Source organism: Cyanistes caeruleus, chromosome 7, assembly GCF_971803275.1.
Source record: "Cyanistes caeruleus chromosome 7, bCyaCae1.hap1.1, whole genome shotgun sequence".
In the NCBI taxonomy this organism is placed as follows: Eukaryota; Metazoa; Chordata; class Aves; order Passeriformes; family Paridae; genus Cyanistes; species Cyanistes caeruleus.
Window position 1 is genome coordinate 30842062 of NC_141707.1, and position 27900 is coordinate 30869961.

Sequence of the window (27900 nt, forward strand, 5' to 3'; positions counted from 1 at the left end):
TAAAGTATATTAAATTTACATAAGAATTGTTATCTGATTATCTGATTTGGGATCAAACTTTTAAAGGGGGAGGCATCTTAACTAAAACCATATTTCTTGATGTTGTGTTCATCTTTACATTTAAAGCTACTTGATAGGAATGTATTGGCCCAGTTTTCAATAATCACGTGCCTGGCATTTCTTCTTTTGGTTTTGCTGATGAAATCAGTGTGATAGCCTATTTAAGGCAGCATGTCTGAAGATTATAAAAAAACATCACAGCAATTTGCAAAAGCAGGTTGTCTTTGTATTTATGACTGATGTTTTTGGCTCTCTGTTTCCCTAGGCATTCTTGCCAGCATTCGCATATTCATTGAAGGTGTCTCCGCTCATAGAAAAAATAAGTGATCACAAGGATTTTAAGAAGCTTCTCAGGACACGGAATAATGTACTAGTGCTCTATTCCAAATCTGGTAAGTATTTATTTTTTTTTTTCCTTTTATGTCACAGCTCTTTGTACCCAACAAGGTGTGTACCAAGGGGCTTCTATGTGACGGCAAGGGCTTCTTTGGAACCAGTGTTCTTTGTTTTAATTCAGAGGCTCCTGATGTTTCAAGATTGGAGTCATCTTAATTCAGCCTTCTAATCGCCCTTTGACATTGGCAAAAATGTACTTAATTCTGGCTTTGCCTCCAGAATTGGCTCCCTGTAATAAGAGCTTTCTGGTGTTTTTATCACAGTAGTTTGCAAGTTTCGATTTCCTGGTGACACTGAAAGGCGTAATGAATAGTTACAGTACTGAAATCAATCCATCTTTGCTTCTGACAGTTTTGAGTGTCCCATGGTTGTCTTTCAGCTTTAATTAACAAAATATAAAAATAAAAGAAGAACTGTTGTGTAAGATGGAAAATGACTCATTTCACATTATGCCACCTGTCCCCTTGAATCTTTTTGTTGTTTCCTCTGTCATTCAGGCTCACCATTCTGGCTGTGTACTTACCTGTTTGCTCTTCCTTTGCTCTGTTTGGCTCCTGCTGTACCTTTTCTCCTTTCTTGCCTTGTTTTTTTGGGGGTGTTTTGTGTAATGCCATGTAAAATCAAGAAACTAAACTCCATACACAAGCGCAGAATGCTTTTATGAATGTGGAAGTCGCTGGACATCAAGAAGTAAAATGTGTAATTAAGATAATTTTCCTTAGTGCTGTATTGTTTTTGTTGTTGCTTCATCCTTCTTCCTGTAGGCAGATGGGCCAAGATGATGCCTTATTTGGGTGTTGGGTCCTCCTTTTCTGACCTGTTGCAAAGTTCTTGTGTCAATTAAACACAATGATGGTACAGTTGTTTTGGGTTCATAGTGTATCAAATTGGAGAAGTATATGGTGACTAATATCCACCTCCCCCTGCCCCTCAGTATCAGGGAATTTTGCAGACACAGATGTGCAGATGCTGGATTAATTAACTTTATTTCCTATAGCTATGCTTATTCTGAAACAGTTAAAATTATATACGTGGCTTATTTTTGTGTTAAGATACTTGTGTTTTGCTGTAGTGGGGAACTTTGAGCACTTGAACTTGGCCAAATGGTTTTGTAGTAACAGGTTCAAAGTGAAAATCATAAAAGAGTTTCTAATGCTTTTTGATTTTTGAAAGGAACACTTTAGATAAAAAGACATCTGTATTATTCAGCTTCTTAAAGGGAAAATTTTCTTTTTACGCTTAATATTATAAGTGGTGGTTACTTTCATTTTTAGCAGCACAACCAGAACACTTCAGCTGTGACACTCATCTAATAAATGTTGCCCTATGGGCATTGTTCAAAAGCCATGTTATGGAGATTTCTTTTTTTCTGTTTTTGTTGTTTAATTGGTTGGTTTTAGCAGTCTAAAGCATTGCATACAGAGCTGACTGTGGAATTAATGTTTCTTCCTGCAACAGTGATCCTTACACAATTGGAAATCTCTTGCTCAACAGTCACCCAGAAAGAGGGGAGGGGAAAAAGGAGATGGGAATTTGGATATGCAATTTCAATCCCAGATATATATCCCCCAGCTGTGATGAGATGTTGGCATCTGGTCATACTGCTGGAACAAAGGCTTTACTCCCCAGCTGAGCAGAAGATGTCACTTGCTATTGCAATCAGAAAATTCATTTGTTTTGGGAGGTGTCATAATTTGTAGATGTTGAGTTCCGCCTACCAGCTGGGTATCCTACCAGGAGTACTCAGCTACTGAGTATTCATCTATTCAGGGGACAAGTGTCCCCTGAATGCTTATTTTTAAAAGTGTATTTCTCAAACTGTTCCACTCTAAGTACATGCAAAGAATTCCCCCACCTAAGTCTTTGTGTTGGTGAGAGGTGGCAATTGCATGGTATTGGGGGTATGAGAGTTTCTTGAAAGCTGATACGTGTGGGTTGGTGTCTCTGATGGCATCAGGCCCAAGTAAAGTCTGCCAAATACAGAGGCTGTTTCTGGCTCAGGAGATTGTTGAGGTAAAAATTGTGAAAGTTTAGAGATTGAGGGGTTATCCCTACATGCTGGCTCTACTTGTCTGCTCTGACATCTTCAGGCCCTCACTTCCTCAAATGCTGGAGACAAGATATTGGTCTACAGAAGCATTCTGTCTGTCCCAATATCTCATTCTTACATCCAATTACTTGAAGTAGTTGTGGAGATCTGGAAGAGGCTCCGGGTTTCTATTTTCTGTTTATTGAGGAAGGAAACAGTTCCTGTTAAGATTTTTTTTGGGGGAATGGATACTTACTTGTACTGCTATATTTTTCTCTCTTCTGTTTATTTTTAATACCATTTATAAGACTCTTTTGGAACTGTAGTGTTTTGCAAAATCTATACATGTGGCATGGCATTATAAAAATCTCTGTTGGCTATTTATAATACAGCCAGTACTTGGATGGACCTTTTCTGGGTACTGCTCATGACTGTTGGTTTGGGTATCTCCCAGGGTTATTATGAGAATAAAATCTGTTATTTTCTGTGTATGGCTGGGGTAGAATTAGGGAGGCAGAGATGCTGAATGACTTGCCCTTAAAGCTGATGAAAGTCCTAAATGAAATTGCACTAATTAGCAGGCTGTGGTAAACTGGTTCATGCCCAGCCACAGGGAAAAAAGCAGTGTTGGGATGGAAGCTGATGGAGAGGACACAGTATAGCTCCATAAATGTAGCTCAGGGAGCGTATCTGGTAATACCAATTTCAGTGTCTTGTTTAAGGGGATCGAGGGAAGGGGCCACCCAGCTTCAGCTGCAGCCAACTTTCCTTCTAGTTTACAGATTTTACTGATCCCTGTTACACTGGTTTCTTCAAATGAGACAACATGTTCTTCTGGTGTTTTGGAACATAGAAATGAAACATTGTGTTGTTTTGTGTGGAGTAGTAATGCTGTTGTTCATTTAGTTTTATTATTTAATTTTGTCTTCCAGCCGCTGCTGCTGAAAGCTCACTCAGATTACTGTCCAGCGTGGCCCAGGAGGTGAAAGGACGAGGTACTATAAGCTGGATAGACTGTGGGTATGTGTTATGCTCTCTTCCTTCTTATTTTCCCTTTCCTCTTTTGGCTTTTATTACTATCTTAGCTTTTTTGATGGCTCTGAAACTTTTTGCCTTTAACTGGACCCGCATAATTCTGTGCAGTTTCTTCTGTAGGGAACTTGTATCTTACCATCTTCTCTTCCTTTGAACGAGTGGAGGGGAATAATTCTTCTCCTTATGGTCGTTGTTACTTCTCTGACAGCATGTTTTTCAGCCTGAAGCTGAGACTCCAGCTAATATGACCTTTCAGAGGGGACACACAGGGTGCAAGCTTTTTTTCCACAAGCCAGGGAGGAGAAGCTCACATGTTGTGCCTCAGCTGGAGGGCAATGTAATTCTGCTCTGACAGCAAATGTTGTATGAGCAGTAAGGCTGTTTGCTTGGTTTTGAAGCATCCACCCATTCGGGTTTCTCAATAAAATGTGCTTTCTTTTAAAGACCTTCCTCTGTGCTGACATAAGTTCCTGTCAATTTTTAATGTGAAGGCAGAGAAACTTGTTTTTGTAAGTGGTTGTGTGTGTGGGGAGGGATGAACAGGTGTGTACTTTCTGGTTTGCAGATGTGAAAATCTCCACTGCGGTTCAACTCAGTAGTAGTTTGCTTGTGGTTTTAGCTTGTGTTTTGTAGTACCTCTGCAGCTTTGAGAGCTTTGCCTGCAGGTGGCAAGTTCCCCTTCCTGCAATGCAGAGGAGCAGCTTGCTGCCTACCTCTGTGTTTGGGTGGATTGCCGTGGTATGAACAGATTGTACACAGTGCACAAGCTCTGCACATCATGTCGCTCCCTTAAAATTAGACTTTTTAAACTAACCTTCATCCATCAAACAGTGACCCAGAATAAGTCATTGCTAAATGCAAGTTAACGTGGGTTTGTTATTGTTAACCTGCCCTGTTCCCCGCCTGCCACCAGGCAGGTATCTCTCCTGTGGAGTCCTCTGCCTTCTGTTTGCATTCTGCTGGCCTCGTCCAAGTGCACACACACTCTCATCTCTGCCCAACTGGTGGGGGCAGAGTTCCAAGTCATCTACTGGCAGAAAGCAGGGCTGTTCCTCAGAGGTCAGTGAAGCCTGTACCACTTGCCACCTGCTGAAAAGCCAGTCAGTAAATTGTATTGACTCTGACAGGGTGAAGGTTGTGAGGAGTTCTGGCATACCTCTGAAATCCATGAAAACCAGTCTCCATTTCTAACATAAGCACTGATAGGTAATTTTTTGTTGTCAGCAATGAGGGTTAGCAGATAGGATACTGAGCCAGCTTATTTGCTTCAGTTTCTAATCAGCTTCAGTTTCTGGTTATGGACTGGTTCCTACCTTTGTGTCTTTTGTTTTAGACTACCTCTGTATTGGGGGATATACTGCTTACACTGTGTGTGTGTATGTGGTATATATATAAATGCTGGATGATGAGGCTGTTCAGCTGGCCCTTCAAAATGCTGCTGTAATACTACTAAACAATAACTCCCTTTAGGATTTTAGTTATAGGTAGGAGAAAGAAGGATTCTGTGTTTAGGACTTCAGTTTGAAGTCCAGGGAAGTTTTGGCACTTAGTTCAACATGTCAGTCTCTGCTCCTGAGTTTGTAAGTAATGGTGATGGGGAGGGAAATGTATTGTTTGGTTTTGTTGTAAAATAAACTTCAATTCATCAAACACTAATATATTCTCATTTTCCAAATGTTGGCATCTAGACCAAACTTTGTTGTGGAAGTTACTTGCAAGAAATGTATTTTCAAGTCTTTCCCATTCAGTGCTTTAATACTTCTCATAGGAAGCTTGGTACTTGCAGTGCCTTTCCTCTCACTGTGATGGGGATATATTGAAAGGTGAGTTAATCTCAGACAGTGACGCAGCATGGTGAAAGTCATCCTGTAAGGGATTGGGAATAGATTGGTAGGTTCCCAAAATTTTCTTTGACACCAGTAATGCTGCATTCAGATTACCACTTGCTGAGTGGCAGGCAGTGACCAGGATGCTGTAACATGTCAATAGGGGTAATCTCTTTGTGGGTAAAGTAGAGCTGTCTTTCATGTCTTGTTTGGGAAGAACCTGGAAAAAATAGCTGGGCATCTTTCAGATATGGACTTCTATCCCTTTTATCACTCCTGCTAAGAGATACTATAACAGAGTTTGTGAACTTGCTTCATGGGGCAAAGTGAGCTGGAAGACTGGCTTGTGGTAAAGGAGGTCTTGGTGGATGCAAAAAGAAAGCCTAAACAAATAGTTTGAGTCTAAACCAAGTTTTGTGGTTGATTTGCTTGTTAAGCTTTTGAAGCATTCTGAAATCAATCTAGTAGTGTTGAGGTAACTTTTAAACTTCTTTTTTTTTTTTCATGTAAGGTTTTGTCCTTTGCTTGTTGCTTTTTAAAAAATTGTATACAAGTGTTTGTTAACCACTGCCCACCTTGCTGCAGTAACAATACCAGAGGCTGCCGTAGTGCAGTCTGCCCCAGCTCACAGAGCACCAGTTGTAGGGCCTGGACAGCTGAGTCCTTCCAGAGTGGCTCAAGCCATTCTCCTGCAGCAAGTATGCTGGGAGGCTTATTTGCAAGTCTTCATGCTGAAACAAACAGCAGACAGATGCTGGGATATTTACAGCACAGGCTCAATTTGTTTTACAAATACTGACAAGAAATGTCTTGTTTGGCAGCAATATTTAGTGGGGAATTTTGGCTTTGCTTTTCACATCCTGCTGTACTGGGCTTCTTTGCCTTCAGATCCAAGCGTTAGCAAGGCTGGCATACATGCAGAGTTGTGGTTTGTGCCTCTGCTTCCCTGTGGCGATGACGGCAGTCCTTTTCTTTCCTTTTTCTTTACTGGCGGTGCTTTTTTTGTTTCTTGTCATTCTCCTTCCCCTCGTTTTCAGGAGAGAACATTGTGCTGCACAGACCGAGATCAGTGTGGCTGGCTAAGTCTCAGCAGCATGTTCTGTATTTCATGCAGTGGAGTGCAGGTTTGTGGCTGGAAGTGTGGCATTCAGGACTGAATGCTGGTTTGCATGGAAACTGTGCTCCTTGGCCTTGGCTTCTGTTGGATCTGTGGTATAAGGCAGAGATTAGCTTTGAGCTTTCAGTTCCAGGTTGAGTGGTCTCAGGGAGAGAGGGAAGTTAGTTTTTCAGCATGATGTAGGGAAATACAAGGTTTCTTTCTGAGACAGTGTCAAGTAAAGGAGGTTGCCATTTAGTTTGTCACTTTGAGGCAGGGTAGCAGAGATCCCCAGAGTGCTGGGGCTTGAGAAGTGTAGGGCTGGGAATGTCATGTACCTGGCTTTCCTGCACAGCTGGGTTCACTTGTGCCAAGTGCTGTGCTGGAGTGCTGTGACCCCCTGCATGTGGCACTGCAGATAAGGTCCTGTTCAGGAGAGCTCAGTCAGTTCCTGCAGGCAGATCGACGCCTCCTTCTAGAGATGAAGGGGCAGCTCGAGAATTGCTCACGGCATTGAAGTGGTCTCTGTTTGCTGCTGTGTGCTGAGATAGCATATGTGGCTCTGTACACAGTTAAACATGAAGCTGTTTCAATTGTGAATAAAAGACCTGGCAGTGTTGTGACAAAAATATGTTTTATTTTAGCCTTTACATGTTTTAATTAAGAAGTCCTTGCTGAGGCATTTGACATTGAATGAATGGTGGTAATGGTGGTGTGAGATAGGAGAATACTGATATGAACTAATTATGCCTGGTGAGATGCATGGTATTGGGGGTGGAGCACAACACTGCAGGTTGCTAAATCTTCAGTGTTCCAGAGAGCTGCATCAGGCATCTTGGGAACAACTGTTCTGGGACTGGTGTCTGGGGAGATGCCACGTTAATAGGAGCTGGGAGTCACAGCTTCTGTTCCTGACACTGCTAATGAGTCACTTCTTGTTACTTTGTGCAGTTACAAAAGGTATATCTGTTTTCCAAGCAACTGGGTAAATATTGCCTGATTCATTAGTCAGTGTTTATAAAAAGTGTGGAGAACTTTGAAAGGGAAAAATGCTGCAGCAGCATGATTGGATACTCTTTAGGGCATTCAGGTGAAATTGGAATGGGCATGTAAGAAAGCAGGAGGTTGGGCTATTTATTGAATTATTTTTTTAGATATAGGCTGATAGAAATTTGGAAAACTGAAGGGCATCATGGGGAGTTGAAAGCTTAGGATATCTAAAGCACAAAAGGATGTGACATTTTCTGTCTCAGAGACTGGCTGCTGCTAACTCTGACAGCAAGTTGGGGTTTGTGCTGTAGAGCCTCTGCATCCCCCTGATATCTCCCAAAACCTCCATCTTTTTAAGGCCTTTAACCTCCCCTCCCTGTTACAGTGGAGGTAAGCACTGATATGGCCAAGTAAAAGAGGAGGTTTGTTAAAAATGGGAACTCCTGTCAAATCCTTGTGGTGGCAAGTAAAAGGTTAAAGGTGATGTGCCTGGGAACACAGTATGATGGAATTACTTTTTGAGTGAATGACAAAATTGTTGCTGCTTGTATTTAAAGCAGTCAAATCTCTAGTGTCAATTTGTGATGTCCCAAGGTGTGGTTTTGAAGAATAGTCATTACAAAGTTATTCTCTAGCCTTCTTAAGTGGATTTTGTGATAGACCACAGTGTGGCCAAGGACTGACTTTACTTGGAAGAGTGTAACTATGTTGGGTGAAGCGGAAAGAAAGTAAAATGGCTTTGTTGACCAGAAGAAAATGTGTTTGGCAGGTTATAAAGCACCTTGTGATCAGGTGCAGCTTTGAAGAGGTTGAAAGTAGCTCTCTCCATCATGAGTATGATTTAGGGAACACTCCTGGGTTTTCCAGTTGCTGAATTGTCTTGAGTTTTTATTGTCTATAACTCCTGCCCAATTGTGAATTGGTATTTTTTTAAAAAACACCCATTTCTTTGGCTGTGGGTAATTATTCTCTGCTGTAACTTGCATGGTTCCCTTTACTGTAGGTCCCAAACATAAACAAAGCTGTGTGATTTCCATCTGCTGTCATAGCGCGTGTGCTTGGCTTTAGCACATCAGACTGCTAGGAAGAGGAAATGCCATCTGGTTAAAGTGTCTGACTAATTTTTGTTTGGTTTTAATCCCACTTTTTCTGCTTTTAAGTGTCTTTCTTTTAGTCCTTTTTGTGTGTCATGTGCATCATTCTTGTAGTCCCCATCCCCAATAATTACTTATTATAGCAGTCCCATGACACTTAGCAGAAAGGTGAGACCATAATTTGGCTGGCAAAGCAGTACATTCAAACCTACACAGCTAAACATGCTGGTTCACAAGACAGCCAAATCTAAGGAATATTTGTCTTTTCTGGGGTTTTCCTTAATATCCCTGTTTTTCTGTCTTTTAGATGAGGTCTTCCCAAATTTCTAATTTCTTAATGCTTAGGTACAGAAAGGCTTTACCTATCCACACAGTCAGAAATGAATGTGCTTAATGCCTTGACATAGCAGGGAGAAATTTCAGAAATAAGACTGGCAGTACAGATGGTGTTAGAGTAATTTTGCTCTCTAGTTTTTACTTTCATCTGATGAAACCACTCAGAAGTAGGATTTATTTAAGAGAATAAGTCTACTCATCTTTCTTACCTGTAGCTGAATTTTAAAGCTGATGAAAAGCTTTGAAATTGCAAATAAAACTGACCAGATCTAATAGAGAGAGAAAAAAGAAAGGAGTGCTGCTCTTGCCCTGGTGCAGCCCTTTCCATCCAAGCAGATTTGTGGTGTCTGGGATTTCTGCATTTTTCTACAATAGCCTTGAAGATGAAGGCCAGCTCAGGGGAGGACGGCTCATAGTTCCAGCCTGGGGGAGGTTGCAGGGGCTCTGTTTGCAGCTGGTCCAGGGGAGGTAAGTCAGGTGTCCCTCAGGAACGCTTTGCAAGTGAGTTACACTGCCAGTGTGGTCCTTGTGTAAGTGCCATTTATAAGGGCAAACTGCATTTACAACATAGATTTTCGATGCCTTCCTTGTGTCTCTGTCATAACCTGTCTGTGTGGTTAATGCTCATTCACATTAAAGCCTTTTTATTTTACTGTAAGAGTGACCATGCAGGAAGTGCTATGCCAATCTGGAAAAAATCCTTTTTTAAGTAAGCTCTCAGTTCCTAACTTAAACCCATTTAGTTTGGTGTATTGCATTAATTCAGAAACACAGAGCAATTAACTAAATCCACAGTAATGATTGGGTGTATGAGCCTGAGCTCATGTCTGTTTCATCCTAAACTTGAGTATTCTGTGGGTTTTGCCTGGAGTTGCTCATTAGCCAGTCTTCAACGTTGCTGCTTTTCAGCAGGAGTAAGCGAGTTCAGATTTAATGTAAATGAAGTCAACTTCATTTTCCTGCACCCAGTAATTAATTTAAAGCATCCCCTAGCATCCATCCTCTCCATGCCTGTGGTCCAGCTAAAGGTTGTAAATGGGTGTACAAAGGGCTGCAGCATCTGTGTGCTCGTGGGTGACATGTTCAAAACCTGCATTTTGGGGTTCTAGATTTGTATTAACTCAAAGATGGAGTAGTAGTCATCTTTTGTCCCAGGTTAGGACAGTGCTCTGCTGTGCCATGGTGTGGGATGAGAGAAGCTGCTGCTTTGCAGAAAAATTTGAGTGCTCGGTGGTTTTAGAAGTTCATGTAAAGCCTTTGGTAATTCTTGTGAATGTGTTTACCTTATTTCTGTGCAGGTATGTGGGCTGCCAAGTGTCTCTTGCTAATTTATATTTCCATGGAAAATACTGTTCATTATAATTTCTTGACTTACTGCAGGGGCTGGAGCTTATAATTTTTTCCCTTAATTGTTTTAGCTTAACGATATGATGATACATACATGTTACCTCTTTGTCTTGGTTTTCTTTCTGCTTTTCGGCTTGCTTCTCCTTGCCGTAAGAATTCATCTCATGGGTTTTAATTTTCAAAAAATACTTCTTTTTAATCTTATTCCTCTAGATCCTTGGCCTCTCTAATTGACTAATGGGCACAGGGAGTCGTTTATATTGGGTGACAAGTGATGCTGGGTCTCCCCAGCACATGGATTATTCAGTTTGCATTCTTGGCACGTTCCAGGGGAACGTTTGGAGCAGAAGGCTGCAATCATCTGCAAGGTGATTGCAATCCCCCCTTGAAGGGGGATTTTTGCTGCATTCTAGGGGGTAAAATCAGGCCCTAAATTCACGTGGGACTCTGTCCTGTTCATCTGCTAATCCTTAAGTCTTTCCAGCAGTACATTTGCTGGTTTTGGTTTTCACTCTCCCCCATCCCTTAAAAGATTCAAGCTTTTCATGTGCCGCACTGTTTGACTGGTTCATTTGTTCTGTGCTTTGGAAACCTGTTGCTATTGTTACTTGTTCTAGAAGATAATTTCCATCAGGAACCCAGAATGGGTGCAAAACATTGCTTTGTTTTCAAGGCAAATCTTGTGTTTAAGCTTCCTGTGCTTATTACTTCTGCATCCGTTTCTCCTGGGTCCTTTTCCTATTTTGGTGCCTGCAGGTCCTTAAACCCCACTCAGGAGCAGAGTATCTAAGTGCCTTTCTGCACTGATGGCTGAGTATGGGTTTTCTGTTCAAGTAGGTGTAAGCCATTACCATCCAGCTCTTTGGAGAAGTGCAAGCCAGCGTGATGATTTGAGAAGTGATTTTTTCCCTATGATTTATTTTTTTTGTTTCTGATTTCAGATCAGTCTTGAGAGAGTTATGCAGGAGGGTGTGGGATCATTATAGAATACGAGGAGCCTTACAAATGTGACACACTGTTAGCAGCAGTGGTTGTGGCAGTTGCTGGCCCAGGATAGGAGGGAGATATGAGGATGATGGGGAGGTAAGGCAGTGCCTGCGGTATGAGGAGAGTTTTTCTAGAATCAATCTGTTTTTGTTTGGTCAGCAAAGTACACAAACTGCTGTACCGTAAATGGATCACACAGTCTTTGTTGGAGGGTGGAATCAATAACTACAAGGAGCATAAGTCAAAATCCCATATGGTCCCCAACAATGGCTAATAAATTCCCTTTTTTAATTTCAAAACCTCGTAGGAGCACATCCAGCTATAACTGTTAATGACTTCCTCTTTCAGATCAGGTTTGCAAGTGCAAATGTGTTTCATATTTTTAGGAGGCTTGAGGAAATTTTTGCTGCTAACACTTCTTTTGCTGTTTTTTTGGGGTCACAAGCTCAATTAGTTGTTTGGCAGGATCTCAACTCCATGCTTTCCCAGGATGTTCATCAGTCTGTTGACTGGAGAGTGTATCCTATGGAAGGTAGCCAGAGGGTATTGCAAAGGCTGTGCATTGGGCTGGGAAACCCGGTATGATAATTCACTTCTGATGGCTGGACTGAAATTGCAGTTGAACTTCCCTGAAGTTGTAACTGGAGTTCTCTGTGATCGTTTTCACTATAACATAAAAGAAGGAAAGTACCTGAACAACAGAGGCAAGAATGAGAGAACATGCTGGCAACAAGAAGACAGCTTTGACTGGTACCTTCCAAAGCTTTTCTAGTGTTAGGAGACTTTCTTTATAGTCAGTCTTGCTTTGTCTTTGCTGTATTCCCTTGCTCTTGGAGCCTACTCTTTCTCCTTACCAGCTGTTGGGACAGTGACAGTGTTTGTACACTCACTGATACAACAGATCCTCCATTGCATTAGTCTACAGGCACAACTGTGATATAAGGGACTGCTGAAGCATAATTTATGTGGATTGTTGAGCCCTGTTTCAGATGGTGAGATGTACAGATAAAAGCAAATCTGTTTAGAAGTTGTGAGGTCTGTGGTTTGCATGTGGTTACATCATGCGCTGATAGAGGAATGAGATAGTTTTTGTGCAGGCGCATTTACTGACCTGGTTACTTAAATTGGTTCTGTCAGCATTTTTATTAATTACTTTTCTTGTGCCTGGAAACCCTATGGTATGGGCAAAAAAGAAAGCAAGGGTGCACTCTTCATTGCAAAGTGTTAGGGGACGGCAGGGCAGTGCCATGGAAGTAATGTGGCCACACAGCACGTGCACACTCTGCTGGTTCATTGGCAACTGGAAACATGAACGTTTTGGGATGGCATTTTTGTCATTGCTGAAGAGAGGATTTGACAGTCATTTCAGATCCTTCCTCCCCAGAGATGGCTGTTCTCCCATCTTCATGAGAGGCCAATGGGCAGCATTACATAATAATGGAAATAATTAGGAAGCTGCAAAAGATGTTATTTGTGCTCATGAAAGAGAATGGTGCTGAGGATGTTTGGTCTTACCATGTTCCTTTGGGACCTGACTAGACAATATTTGGATTTGCCCCAAGGAGGGGGTTTTGCACTTCCACCTCCAAGCACAATTCTTGGGATCTATCCATCTTGGACTTGTTTTAGATTTAGAAACTATGTGGATTTAACTGCAGCAAAACTCCTGGGTCTTATTTGTGTTCCTTCTGTCTAGCTTTACCTTCTGTTCTTTCTCTCCAAATTACCTTGACACATTGCTGCAAAAGCCTTTCTCTGTGTTGCTCCTCCTGCCACTGGGGACTGCCATCAGTATCTCTCACTGCTTCTCCATTCTTAAAGCCATGAGTGTCCAGACCTGTGGGCAGAGCATCTTGTGCCACTCCTAAGGAATGGCTGTGACACGTCCCCCTCAGGAGCTGGCTGCACTGGGGGTGAGCCAAAGGAGGCCAGGTCTCCTTCATGGGTCCCTCGCTGCCCTCCTGCCCTGGTAACAGCTGGCTGCCTGTGCTGAGGGATTATTCATGCATGCTAATGCTGACGAGGGACCCCAGAGGTTTACAGGGAGTGCTCCAGTTGGGCTTCCTGCCAGCTCCATCGTAACCCCCAATGGCAGAAACGCGTCCAGGTAGAGGAGATGGGGATGTGAATGGGAAGGGGTGAAGTGTGCACGCAATCTTTGCAATGCGCGCTACCTTTGTTTTTATTTATACTTCTTGCTTAAGTCAGCAAGTTCATTTTATTCTTCTTTTTACCAAGCTGTCATATGTCTTCACTTCTCCAGCAAAGGCATATTTTGGAGCCCTGGTTTGGTTCTGTGGAAGGGGAAGAGTAGAGGACATGCCTGTGGGAGTGGAAGGAAGCTGTGCCATTGTGCCACTTGAGGTTTGACCTTATTCCCACATAGACAGCTGTTGGTTAGGTCCTTGTGGTATTGAAAGTAGGTTGATGTTTTGGATGATTTTCCATAATAATGCTGGATTATTGTAGGACTGCCTGCAAGGGTCCCTTTGTCAGTAGCACAGTGGGGACCTGCCAGGGTTCAAATTGCTCTGGACAGAAGTGTCAAGGGCAGCCAAGGATGGCTGCTGGGGACACATTACTGATCTCATCCTCAGACCAGTATTTCCCAAGCCTAGTGCCTTTTCTGGAGTGGCTTGGCCTGGGTTGGTGGAGTGCTGATTTTGGGGGTAGTTTCTGGCTTCTTAGGTTGTGGTTTGTTGGGTTTTTTCCTATTACTTTTATTTCCTGTTTTGGTTTTGTTGGTTTTTTTTTTAACTTTTAGTCATTATAACAAACTCTTACACTGCCTCTTCAAGTGATATAATTAAATTGCAAGAACTGGAGTCCTAATTACCCTCTCCCATGTGAGAGTTGAGGAGCTCATCTTCAGAGAGAGGCTGTTGGCTGAGATTCAAAAGAGACAAATCTTATAGCAGGCTGCATGTGTGCTGATATTTACTGTTATTAAGAATAATGGTCATTACCAAGTGATATCAGAGCAGGTTGCTCTTTGCAGGTTGTTTTTGTTTGTAAGTGAAGGCAAAAGGAAAAGCAGACGTGTCCATCTCTGCCATTTCTGTACATCTCCTTTTTTGCTTTTTCCAAATAATTGTTAGCATAGCATCTAAGCTGGTGGTTCTGGCATGTGCAAAAATCTGCACTGATGCATGAAAAAATTACTGATACATATTTAGACATTGCCTACTCTTGGAATTTGCTCCTCTTGTATCCCGTGCATCAGTGCAGATAACCTGCATAAACAGCCTTAACTCACAATGCAGTGGTGCAGAGAATCTGCCCACTAAATGGTAGGAGACATACTGGAGCAAACTGCTGCTTTCTTTCCTGTGATAATGTCTGTGCATTTGGGCAGCTGTGTGAATCTCTGCAAATGGAGAAATCCTGAAAGCAGGGCACACTTAGATCCAGTGAAATAGCTATTCTTATCTTTTTTTTTTTCATAGAAACTCATGCAAACAGAAAATGAATTGCTAGGAGTTGCTAGCTGTTTACTCACAGGTATAGCTCAGTAGTAATGCTTTGTAGCTTTTTTCCACCATAAACCTTGCAGAATATTAGTATCCATTCAGATCTCTAAATGACACATAAGGGAAAATTACACTTTCTTCCCCATATAGTTAGAAATTGCACCAAATAAGTGGTAGAACAGGCACAGGATTCTCTTCATACCCAGTTTAGTCCTCTGTGCCAGAACAATTGTCTGCACATCTTGGGGTTTCACAGATCCTGTTGCTGAGGTTTCGGCATTACACTTGTTCACATCAAGCACCTAACATTTGTCTTGGCAAAGCTGAGACAGCCACAGAGACACCTGCACACTGGAAACATTGGGAGTGTCTAGAAGAGTACTTATAAATGTTGATTGTCATGACTGTAGTTAACTGGCCAGACTCAGCTGCAGCAGGGCCACAAAACCTCTGAGCCTCTGAGTCTGTCTGGGGTAAGACAGAAGGATGATTCGAAACTGGTATCTTCTCTGGAGATCCTTTAACTTTTGAGTCATTTAGGTTTAGCCCATGGGAACACTGGAGAACTGCAAAGGAGAGCAGACAGAATGTTTCTGACCCCTAGGTCTGATGTTGCTGCAGGCTTTGTGTATGAACTCCATGTGGCAAACACAGTTTTTTGGCATAACTCCAAATCCAAGGCATTTGTTCCATAGTCTGATTTTGTAACAAGGAGATATGTCCACACTATTCAGTTCTCAAGCTCAAATCTCCAGCCTCCCAGAGATGCAAAAAGAGTGTTATGAGTTACAGTGATGTGAAAATGCAAAATTGATGTGAATTTAGTAAGACTCTTCAGATAAATACACTTCTGTTCAATTGAGATTACAAGTGCTCCTTCCTGGTGTGGTAGTTGTGTGCTTCGTTAGTTCCTTAAAATGCTCATTTCTATCTTCAGCATAATACTCTGATTTTGCTACATGTGCCCATGGCACATTCCTCCTTATTTCCATGTACCATAAACATTTGGGTAGTTTCCACTAAGGTGCATTCTCACTTGCAGCTCACTGTGAACCTGGTGTTTGTTGTTCTTCGCATTTGTAGAAAGACAGCTGGAGAACATTGGGAGAATTAGCACCAACGCTGGCAACGACACTTAATTTGGTGGGGCTCTTGCAAGCCTTGCATCTTGTTGTCTCTAATCAGCTTAAACTTGATAGGTTTTCAGTGTTTTCATTTTCTAAATTGATTTTTCTACGTAAAAGGTACAAGTTGTCCTCTGCTGGGAACAAGTTTCTGAGCTGTTTAATCTTACTGTTCGTCAATGCAGATGAACAGCCTTGTCAATGTGAATCATCCTCTTTTCTGTCTCGCTCATCTCCCCAGATCTTTGACCAACTCCATATTCACTTCAGCTTGAAGTCTCCTTATGGCTCACTCCTGCACTGTTTAGGAGAGCAGTTAGGCCATGAAGACCCTTTACCTGCCCACTGAAACAAATGTATTTGCTGTTCTCTCCCATGACCCTTCTCTCTTCTTCAAGTCAGCCTAATCTGGTGCTGGAGGCAATTCAGTCTTCTTCCATTTGAAGACCACCTCCAGCAGCTCTATCTGCTGATACCTCCCTCCTTCTTTAAGGGCTGTTTTTAGCCTCTACTTTCCAGGTGTGTCTCCAGGACACATCTTTCATATCTAGAATGAATTTGGGTTTGGGGCTCCAAATTTTCAGGGTTTTTTTTTGTTTTCTGCAGGACCTTTTTAAGGCTAAACACGTGTGATTTGGACTTGGACATACCACGAACATGGGGGTTCTTTGGATTTTTATTATCTTCTGCCAAAAAGCTGACCTGCTCTTTCCTTTTGAATCTTTTCACAATGTTCTTTGACCACCACCCTAAAAGTAGCATGATCTTACTGAAATTCAGCTTCCTAAATTTTATGTTAATCTCATGGACAAGATCTGCTCAGGTCCTTGGACATGCTGAAATGAGCTGCTTCTCTACTCATGGTCAGGGCTTGGCTTTGGAATGTAAATTTAACACAGTTCACTGTGTCCTGACCAAGCAAACAGAGAAATTAAATTGACTAATGGAGCTTTTCACAATGCTTTTCACAAACTTAGCCAAACAGCTTCCAAATTACTGTTAGTTTGAATTAATTACTGATGAGGAAGCACAGCAATGAGTTCTCAGAACTGAATGCATTTGATTTTCTTTTTTGGTAACCTTTCTTCCAATATGTGTTTTTTGCAGTGATACTGAAAGCCGAAAATTATGCAAGAAGATGAAGGTAGATCCTAATTCAAAGGAGAAGGGAGTGGATTTACTCCATTATAAGTGAGTGCTGGGCTGGGATTTGTAGTTCATGATTGTTGATGCCCCCCATTAAGAGTGCTTATTCTTTCAGCCCTATGCTGCTGTAACATTACGATGACTTTAAGATGATTTTTTTATCCTATGAAATTAATTGCTGTTTCTTCAATTTGCAAGCATGTGTTATGACAGAAGTTGAGTTAAATTTATTCTGCTCTTCGACAGAGAACACTAAAAGCATAAGCAGGGCCAGGGAGAGGTGTCCAGTGTACTAAAACTGTCCAGTGCACAGGGCTGATGCCTGATATTTGAGTTCTCTTGCTTTCTGTCACCTGCCTGCTGGCATGTGCCTTGGACGAGTTGCTTCACCTCTCTTGCCTTTCTGACTTGAGATAGTGCTTCATAATGTGAGTGGAGAAAGGCAAGTGTTGTGAGACAGCAAGAGATTTTTCTTCCTGAAAATAATAGGAGTGGGAGTACTGTTAGGTACACCAAGTAGCTGCATCTCCATCTCCAATGATCATGCTTTAGTAAATAATCTTGTTAAAGTGTCAGGGAGGAAATTGTTTACTGGGAAACTGTTTTTTTTACACTGGTTTGCACCCTCCCTTTTTTCTGCCTCTTGTTCTTCCCTACCCCAACCCCCTTAAATTACTGTACTGTAAATTCTGCTTAGTTTTGTGACTTCAGGAGGATAATGTTATTCTGGTTAGCGAGAAGTCAGGAAGAGCAGCTGTATGAATTCCAGTAATGTTACTGTAAGTTAACTCTATTCCCCACTCCTTGTTTAACAGGGACGGTGCGTTTCATACTGCATATAACAGAGCGGTCACATTGAAGGTAAATTCAAATATTCCATTATTATTCTTTTGGTTTTGCTAGATGTGGGTGAGACATTTGTGGATTAAAAACAGGTTTTGATATTTTTTCATGCTGACGGCATGAAAGGGAGGGGATTAATCTTCATAAACAGCTGTCAGAATGGCCTAAAGGTTTTTGTGTGCCTACGTGTCTGTCAACCACAGATCCAGGGAAATAGTTCATTATTTAAAAGATTGACTCTATGTTGAATTGGAAAGTAAATTGCAAGTTAACTTACACACTGGTAGCAAATAAGGGTTTTCTTGTTTTGATTACAAGGTGCTCTTTGTGGTAGTATAACTAAAAGTATTAGCTGATACTGCATTTTGATAAGGAGTTTTCCGAGGTTCTTAGAGTGTGTATTTATAAACTTTAAAGAGAGCTGAGTGGCCTTATCTTTTATCAGATTGTGAAACCACAGCTCCTATGAAAGTGCTTTGAGTGTATCAGGTATAAAATGACCTTTCTTCTTTCCTGGCAAATCTTGACATAAAGCAACGGAAGGCAATGTTCTGTGGGAATGTTGGGAAGTAAAGGCATGAGGCATGATATGAATGTGTAGATCCAGATGATTGTGGAAAGAAATGGTGAAAAGCACAGTACACAGACCAAAAGTGTGCAGCTTTCCTTTGCAAAGCCCTGGTGAAGCGCTGGGAATATCCTGACCTAAGGAGCCCTGCAATGACTTGGCTTCCAGAAATTACTTCTGTCCAGGTCTGATGCCCAGTTCCTCTTCCTCCTCCAGCAAACCCAAGCTCTGCATAGTCATTGGTCTTTTGAAGGCTTAATGACATCATCCCAGGTAGATAAAACTCCATGTACTCCCCCTTTCTGACTTGTTCAGGGGATCACCCTGGGATGGAGGAAAGCTTGTGTGAGATGCTGCATGAACCTGAATCTGCCGGAGTGGCTGTTCCTAAATGCACTTGCTCTGGACCTTGCTTTTGCAGCCAGAGTTAGAGCGTATCTGATGAGGGACTGTCTTGGAAGTGTGCTCTGAATTGAATTCGTTCAGTCTTCACTTAAGGCTGTGATGCAGATTTGTCTGAGATGGAGAAGGTAGTGCCATTTATCTTCCCATCTCCTGTAGGAGAAATCTTGCCTGGAATTAGGAAGAGCAGTGTTAAACACCCAGCTCAGTCAGCAGCTGCCTAAACCAGCTTCTGTACTTGGGGAGGAATTGCAGCTGGTGATCATTTTTTTCCTTTGTGGTGGATGATGGGTTAAGGGAGATTTGCTAGTTGTCTAAATTTGGGTGATTTGAACAATACATGAGGTGTCTGTCCTGCCCTCCATAAAGTGCTGAAACCAGGAATTAGTGCTGTGACTCTTCCTTACAGATCAGATCAAGTGGAAAGCACCTGCAGTGCTCCAGGGAGCATTGGGCTGAGAGGCAATCATGGCACAACAGGAACCAGATCGTTTATTCCTTCAGCTGTTTTGTGATGAGCATTTCACCCTTCCCTTTTGCCCTCCCTGCTGGGAAGAAGAAAGCAGCATCCCATAAACAGGGATGTGGGATTTCATTGTGGGTGGAAGAGGGATTTTGAGGCTCCCTCACTCTAGGGGCTCCAGTCCTCAATTAACTGACCCTGTGAAATGAGCCACAAATGATTTACAGGTGGGGCAGTGGATCAGATCTGGGCAGTGATCAAATAATTCAGCTTTTTTTTGTTTGCTTGTTCTGCTGCTCACAGCTGCCGGAATATTTTCTGTATTTCTCCCTCTGTTCCACTTCTCCCTGTTTTCTTCTGTTGAGCCAGTGACCTTTGTTTCTGTCTCTCAGCTGTGTTTGTCAGGTGTTTCCCAGTACACACAGAGAGGAGCAGAGCAACACCATTACATAGGGTATCATACTCATTTTATGGACAGGTGGACACACTGAAGAACAGGGAGATTAAAGGATTTGTTTCGCATCATTCAGCAAACTTGTGGCAATAAAACTCGGATCTTCTTTCCAGACATCCAGCAGACATATTAATATATGTATGACATTTTGGAGAATGATGGACACAGCTCTGAAGAACTGTAAAAGGATTCTTTCTGGAGTAATCAGCAGTTCCATAGATGTGGCTGATCCAGCTGATAGTGTACTCAGGTTTTTAGAAAAGCTTTTCATTTCTTAAAGTAACTAAATCCTTATGTAATTAGCAGAGATGCCCTTGTGGTTTCACTATTAGAAAAAGGAGGAATAAAGGATAGCTCAGTGTTCACAGTAGGGGGAAGTTACTTGGCAGTCAGAACCTCCTGCTGCTGAGACCTGTGTTAAGATCTGAGCAGTTTGGGGTATCTAGGAAAGGGAAATGGAAGGCAAGAGAATAAAACTCAGTGATGCAAAATTATTAGGAATCGTTTAAAAAATATGTTTCAAATTCTTTGCAGAAGGGCTTACTAAAAAGGACAGCTGGAGGAAATTCCAGTAGATATTTCTGTAACTGTGAGTAGCTTAAAAAAGGGAGTGATTAGTTTTGGGGTTTTTTTCCTGCAAATTTGAGGGCAAACAGTGGCATTTTGGGATGGCTGCTTTGAAACAAATAGCCACAGTGTTAAAAAAAAAGTTGGAACTAGTAGCTACAGATTGTGAAAGCCAAGAATTTAGAAGACAGAAAAACAGTTTTAGATAGTCATAAGAGATGGATCCATTGATAGAAAGCACAGAGGTCCATATACAACAGCTGGTGCAGAATCCATAAACTTAATTTCTTTTTACCAGAAATTGAGAATATGTGCCAGTGTAAGCTATATCAAAGCTCTAAGTATTAGTCTGTCCTCTCCTCAAGTAGCTGTAGTCATCTGCTATTGAAGACCTAAGCTTAGATTAGTCTTTGATCTTACCTGGAATGTCTGTTCACGTGTTGCTTTAGCCACATGATGTCTAATTGTCAAGAGAGCCACAGTGCCAGTATCCAGGCTGTGTTTATTACATGGTGAAGCCTTTTCTGGAGTATAAAGTACAGGGAGAGTTTTACCCTTCTTCTAAAATGGAGAAAACTCACTGAAGTACAAATCTGCTTAGTACTAGCAAAGGGAATAGACCAACTCAATAAATTGGTCCTGCTCTAAACCTTGAATCCTTTTCAAGCTGGCTGTTGTAAGGCGTGTATGTGTGAAATTGAGGCAGGTCTTGTTATTAGCATCCTTACTGCATGATACTTCAAAGGAGTGAAAAGCACAAGGATGTGTTTGTGTATATTTTCTTTCAGGTTAAAACCTAGGTCCATGTATATGATTATGGATCATCTCTCCTGTTAAAACTTGCTTGTTTTTAGCAGCATGTGCTGGATGAAGCATGTCCTGTACTCTGCTGAATCAAGGTTTAAGGTTCAAAGCTGGCACAGCTGGCTGCAGCCCATGGTGCTTCTGTCCATGCCGTGGGGTCAAACAGGTCCTGACTGTACCACGGCAGGACTGGGTTCTACAAAACCGGGGCTGCTGTGCCCTGGACCTTGCTGTGGCCCCTAACACAGCAGCCTGGAGACAACTGCTTTTCTGTGATTAGAGAATGCTGTGGTTTGTTTGCGTGTTGTTCTTCCCTGTTTCAAGTAAGAGGGGAAGCTCTTTGCTGCATGAAGAATTGAGAGCAAGGCTATGTACTGCCTACTCCTGCCAGAAGACATTACATGTCTAATTTTTTTTTGTCTCGGCTGAGAGGGAGAGGCTGGACAAATTAAATCTCTTTAATCCCAATCCTCTAACCACATCTGTTTCTACATGGCTGAATTTGGCATGCAGGAATTCTTGAAACTAGCAGAGTCAATTACACTCATTAGCCATTCAAAATCTTGACCCCCTTTCCTCCTCTCCAGTGTATAGTTGAGGTCTGTACATGCTGAGGGTGAGCAGAACTTGATGCAGCTGTCCTAAAGGTAGAACATCTCTGCTGTTTTGTCCTCATCTTCCTTTTCTCCTTATATTATTAGTCTTCTTAGGATGTAATTTGGGATGTTAATGCCTCTAAGTCTACAGCTTTTTATATTGTAACTCCATTGTAAATTACTTGATTTGATTTTTTATTTTCCCTAACTAGCTCCTTTCCCTGATAATGCCATGGTAAAACAAATTTCTTCTGGAAGCATTTGTCATCTTCACCCGTTAGATCCTTTATACTGTGTTTTGGTTGCTGTCTGGTGAATGATACATGCTGCCTCTTGTGATAAGACAGATCTTTTCAATATTAGCTGTGCAAGCAGACAGAAACATAAATGCAATAAATGGATCCTGCTGTAAGCTCTGAATCCTCCTGAGCCTTACAGTGCCAACTGAGAAGCAGGAAAATGAGCTGAACTCCCCTCTCTGTTGATATACTGTTGGGGTCTTGTACCACAGCAGCCCCACCAAAGGTAGAAAGGCAGCAGAAGTGTCTCCAAGACCATTCCAGTGAGGGGATGTGTCACCAGGTGTGCTGCCAGCCTGCTCCTGAGAAAGTGGAGTACATACCCAGGGTTTCAGATAAGTAGTCTTGGTGTGTGTTAATATATATCAGTGCTGTGGCAGCTTCATCCACTCACAACTCACACCGAAAGAAGCTCCTCAGGGAACTGTGTTCCTGGTGTGGCAGAGATCCTGTATGGGTATGGACACAAACCTACAAGCAATGCCATAAAGAAAGCAGTGGGGTCATTCTGAGCAGTGAATAAACATAGAATACCAGGTATTATGTTTTCTAGAGCACAGACATCGGAGGATAAAAGTGATCAGGCCTGTGTTTGCATGTACAGCTGGAAACAGGGAGTAGTGTGACTGCCAGAATCCATGGGAAGTATCTTACTGATTTAGGAGGGCTGGAGTTTCTTTCAGGTTCAGGTTGAAATTAGAGCTATCAGAGTATATTTCCTTATGGTAAAGAGAGCATATCTCTGGTATGCTGAAAGGGATTTTTGGTTGCCTATGAGTCAGGTAAAGCAGTTACAAAGTAGGTGTACTCTGTTGAATGTGGGAGCTGCAGAATCCTGGGGTTTTGTGTTTCCCACTTTTGCCACATTTGCTTCTTATTCTCATACTTGAAATTGCATTCAACAGATTTTTTAGGTAGGTGGGTCCCACAGGGAGCTGCTGGTGGATTATTCTTCCTTTGACCTGTTTGATCTGTGTGTTCATTTGCTTTTGCTCACAGCAAGTATCAGTGTGCCCTCCAGCTAGTCCTGTTACTCAGATGCAGTGAAGGGCACAGGAGCCTGACCTCCACATAGAGAAGTCTTTCCTGCTAATCCAGGGACTCACTGTGGAAAGTCTAGTACCACTGAAAGAGCTCTCTGAAGGATCCTTGAAGCTGTTCTCTCTGTGCTGGTCCACTTCACTCTGTTTTCCCCAGTTTTATAGTGGGAGTTGGAACTGATAAGTTGGAATACCAGTTATGATGAAGGTACACACCCACGAATCACTTGGTTCTGAAACAGGAGATTTATGCTAATCTGCATTAGAGCAAATGAATATATGAGCAGAAGTGCAAAGGCACTAATTGGATGGGGTTTACATCACAGCATGGATTTGAGATTGGATGTCTCATGATTTCCATTTGTGTTTCTTTAAAAGCTTTTTTCCCCTGTTCATTACAGTCTATGGTGGCCTTTCTCAAGGATCCAGAAGGTGCTCCACTGTGGGAAGAAGATCCGGAAGCCAGAGATATTGTGCATGTGGACAGTGAAAAGGTACATTACCTGGATAGGCATCCTGTTCTTTTATAAATATATGGGATGAAGGGAGTGTGTATGTTTGTATTAACTCTTAGTGAAACACCATTATTTTATTTCTTTGGAAGGGAAGTTTAAAGCACTCAGCCTGTTTGAAGTGATTTGACAGCTTTTGTGGGTTGTGATAACTGTAAAGTCCTGTGTTTCCCACCTTCCTCTGCCCTGCATGTGGTCATGACCTCAGGGTCCTGGCCCTGCGTGCAGTCTGGACCTCAGCCAGCTACAGCAAGTGTCAGAGCTTGTGGGTGCTGTGGGGGCACAGCCCTCCCTCTTTGTCTCAGGGAAGTAGAGCAGCTTGCAAGGTAAACTGCTGCTCTTCAAACTGCAGGTTGTCATTAAACCTTGGGTTCCCTCATGTGCCTGAGGTTAGGAAGTGTGAAGCAGGAAGAAAGATCCAGCTTGAGATCCAGATCTTGAGGGATTTAACTTGGTAGAGTAACTGTCCTCTCGGTGTTAAGTGGGAAAGCAGCAAATGTGATGAAACTACCTTAAAAAGCCAGTGCCACCACAGTTACTCATTATGTTCTTTCTAATGTAATCAGCTTGGTCTTTTATATTAGTTTTCTACTCTATAGATTTTTTAAACTTTAATTGATTGGACTCTAGCTGGTATTTTGTAAAAGGCTTTTTCAATTTTCTGGCTTTCATTTTTAATATTAGAAATGGTTATTCTGACATTCAGTTTTTGTAGGAAGATTAATTTTTAATGTTCACCCTCTGTACTCTATTACAAGGCTTCCAAGGGTTGCATTCAATTTGAAAACTTCATCTAGTTTTCTATCATGCTGGTACTGAAAAATCCTTTTCGCATGGCATCTCATAGGTTTGGCAAGGTTTCATGGTGTGAAAACTGAACTTGTTTTGTTATTATTGAGTCTGACTTTTTGAATTGCAATATGGATTTTGGATGTGTCAGCAAAGAAGGAGTTTCCAGGTAGAGATTCTGCAATGAGAATGAACTACACCTTGGAACTTCCACATATTAATAGTGAAGATACTAGTCTAGGATATTCAGCAGATAGCTGAATGTATAATCAATTTTGCCATCTTCTTTCAAGTTAAAATTGAGCAAGGAAAAAAAACTAGTCCTCTTAGGAAAGATGAGCCCTTTCCCCTCAGATAAATGAGCCTGTGTTCTATGAATACATGTATTAGTTTTTTTAAGTTGTAGTACAAATAATAAGAGATGTCATTGAGTATAAGTGTGGATTTTTATTTTTTTTGATTCATTCACTAGGAATTGAGAAGGCTTCTGAAGAAGGAAGACAAGCCCCTACTGATGATGTTTTATGCCCCATGTAAGTAGCCCAGCATGTCCTGCCATCTCTTTCCCCCTTCTCTGACAGATGTCCAAGTCTGACTAGAAGCTTCACTAATAATACCTTCTTATGCCACCTTTCTCATTCAGCTCCTTGTGTTGTTCTGCCTGTTTGTCTCCAGTTTTTTTCGTGGTTCTTCATCACTTGTATTCCCATCTTGTCTCTTTCTCTTGTGATGATGACTCTTGCTCAATGTTCTTTTAAGCAGCTGCTTTCTATAATTTTGTTACCTGTTGTCCTTTCTAGATTTATGCTGCACAGAACAGAAACACTGTGTGCTGCAGGCAGAGGGAACAGTGCAGTTGTCAGGAGTAGGACTGTTGTTCCTGCTCCATCCCAGAGACATCCTCCTACATTGGCAGGGCTAACTCAAATGTGAGTGGGGTTTCAGGAAGAGGAGAGCACATTGGAGTCTCTCCATTTCTTTTGTGACCTTGACCTTGTATTGCTGCTATCTTGTCATTGCGTTGGCTACTTGCTCCTTAATGTTGTAGATTTACAGATGCTTTTTTGAGCTTCCTGGTGACTGCTGTGTGAGAGGCTTTCCAGCTCTGCTAAGCAAGATTGTGTTGCACCTGAGTTGCTCAGTTCAGGAAGCAGGGAGGCCATGAGAAGCGAGTAATTGTATGACTAAACTAGGAAAGCCTCCCGGCAGTGCCCTAGTAGGGAAGTTGATGTTAGGTACCACAATTTGCTGGCTGATTCTCTTTAAAACTTGTGTCCCATAGCAGCATTATCTAGTGTTCCTCAGTGTATTTTCTCTTGTAATTACTGCCTGACACACCAGTCTACCTTTTTATTCTCATCTGGGCACTGCCAAGATGGCCAAAATTGCCCAAGACTTAGTTTGATGCATCACAAAGAGGATGATTTTTCTTTAAATTGAATCACTTGTGGCTCTGTGCCTTCAGACTCCTCAGTGGCGTGGTTCTGTGTGGCCTAGAGTGGTGTGTGGCTGTTCCCAGTAGCTTTGGGTCAGCAGGAGACGATACGGCTGCTCTGCTGTAAATCGTCCCTTCAGGCAGAGTTGGGCTGCACAGTGCTTTCACAGTTTACCTGTATCAGGAATAATTGTTTTCCACAAGCGAGTCTCTTTCTGAAATGTGCCTTATCTTACCCTTTGTTCTCTTTGAACTGTTCCCCCAGAAACTCTCCTCCTTCCAGTTTCTCTTCTTTGAAGTGGCAAAACACCTGCTAGTTTTCAGTACTGTAGTACTTGTGCTGCTTTCCAAACTGTTGTGAAGGAAGTCTACTTGTGAGGTTTTTTTTCCTTCCTCTGATTTCTCAGTTTGTAACTCCCTCATCTTTTATTTAACACACAAGACCTTCTGAATTAGTTGCTCAAATTTTATTTACTTGCTCCTTTTACTGGAGACAGAATACATCCAGCAGTTGCAATAAAATACGGGCTTTGAGCAGCTGAAATTATTGGTTACATACAGGTGTTACCTTTCATAACTGGGAGCAGCAAATCAAGACTGGTCACTGAAAGAAATTCTGCTTTTTATTACTTGTAAGGGAGGTCTTTGGCACGAGAGGACATCAGAGGCTTTGTCTGGGAGGCTGTGGGGAAGACAGCTGCCTTATTTCTCTGCTTTGTTGGAAGCAGGGGCTTGAGATTCATTGTGGAAGATTGAGAAGAAATGGGCTCTTTCATTACGTACCGGTGCAGAGGGAGATGAAAGCAACTACAGACTTAGATGTAGTTACTTTAATATTTCAGGAATGCTTGGTCTGGGTAAAACAACTCAAAGCAAAAGCTTGGTTTCCTCAGAAGATACTGCCTGTCATTTGCAGACCTTTCACTGTACTTATGGGCCTATATTAGAAAGTCAGGCAGCACTAAAGATGAAGTATTAGGTATACTTGAAGGCATTCAAATTTATTTGTAGTTAACTCTGTCAAAGAAGACTCCTGCTGGAGACTGTCTGGATTTGGCAACAAGAAGGAGCTGTTTATAAATGTGATTGAAAACAAGGGTTTAAAAATGAAGCTGTTAACTAGTGGAAACGCTAATCTGTATTTAATTAAGCTCCCCCTTTTGGGACGAAATACAAGAAGAACAGAAAAAAAATTAATTTTTGAGGTTCCCATTTTATGCCTCTCAAGGGTTATATGTGGCTTGGCAGCATCCTGAACAATATAACCCAGAAATATGAGGACAGGAGAGGGTGTACTGAAACGTGGGTTTGGGATGGGAGTAGCAAGTTTGAGGCAGAGGCAGAACTGGGAAGAGGAGGGTGATAGGGGTGATGGCTGGGTGGAGGAGGCTGGTGTGTGCCTGTGCTCTAGAAGGTACTCCAGGGAGGAGGTAAGAGAGTGAATAGGGAAAGATAGGGAAATCTGCTGGAGGACTTAAGGGCCTGAAGCTCCTGAGAAAAGAAAAAATAGAGGATTCAGAAGATGATGTCTGTCAACTCACAACTTTTGATGTCTGTCCAGTGGTTTGGATGAAGCTGCAAGACCTCAATGGCCCTTAAATGAGTGGTCTGTGCCCACCAAGAAATTGTCATTTTGACCAGCACTAATTTAGCAACTTCATTGTCATTTTGAGCGGAGAGATCAAAGATGGAAAGACCACAGAAACAAGAACTCTCCTTTGTCAGATTAAAAGATGTTCTTTTCCAGGCATGCTGATGTGATCCTAAACGAGTGGCTGTTCCTCCTTTCTGGAAGATATTTTCAAAACTGTCTGTTAGCCAGAACAGAAGTGTTGACTACTGTCCCATGGTGGACTGAGAGTTTCCACACTAAGTGTCTGGAGTGTTTGGCTCCAGCTACCTTTCTTCCGTGCTGTCTGTACTCCTGCCCCTTCCCATCTGCATGCACAGATTTTACTTGGCAGGGGTGAAACTACTGCTTACAAGGTGATTTACTGCTAATCTACTTAGCACTGCAGAGGATCATCAAACAGCTCTCACTCAGCACACTCCAACTACACATTGGTGGACTTCCTCACTCGCCCTTGGTCTTTTCCACAGCGTGTTATTGTATCTTACAAGGGCTGTTGCTTCTCAGCTATGTCTGCTCAATTAACAGGGCACTGTTTAACACTTGATGTCTCTGTAAAGTG

The 27900-nt window shown here is 42.1% G+C and overlaps 1 protein-coding gene across 1 annotated transcript in view; it reads left to right on the forward strand.

Annotated features, from left to right (window-relative positions):
* PDIA5 (protein disulfide isomerase family A member 5) overlaps nucleotides 1-27900 on the forward strand; it is a 97534-nt gene that overhangs the window by 11292 nt on the left and 58342 nt on the right. The window contains exons 2-7 of the mRNA XM_086898540.1: nucleotides 326-452; nucleotides 3418-3505; nucleotides 16898-16981; nucleotides 17752-17797; nucleotides 23374-23466; nucleotides 24746-24806. Coding sequence (XP_086754666.1) covers nucleotides 326-452; nucleotides 3418-3505; nucleotides 16898-16981; nucleotides 17752-17797; nucleotides 23374-23466; nucleotides 24746-24806 — 499 coding nt within the window. The remainder of the gene's footprint in view (nucleotides 1-325; nucleotides 453-3417; nucleotides 3506-16897; nucleotides 16982-17751; nucleotides 17798-23373; nucleotides 23467-24745; nucleotides 24807-27900) is intronic.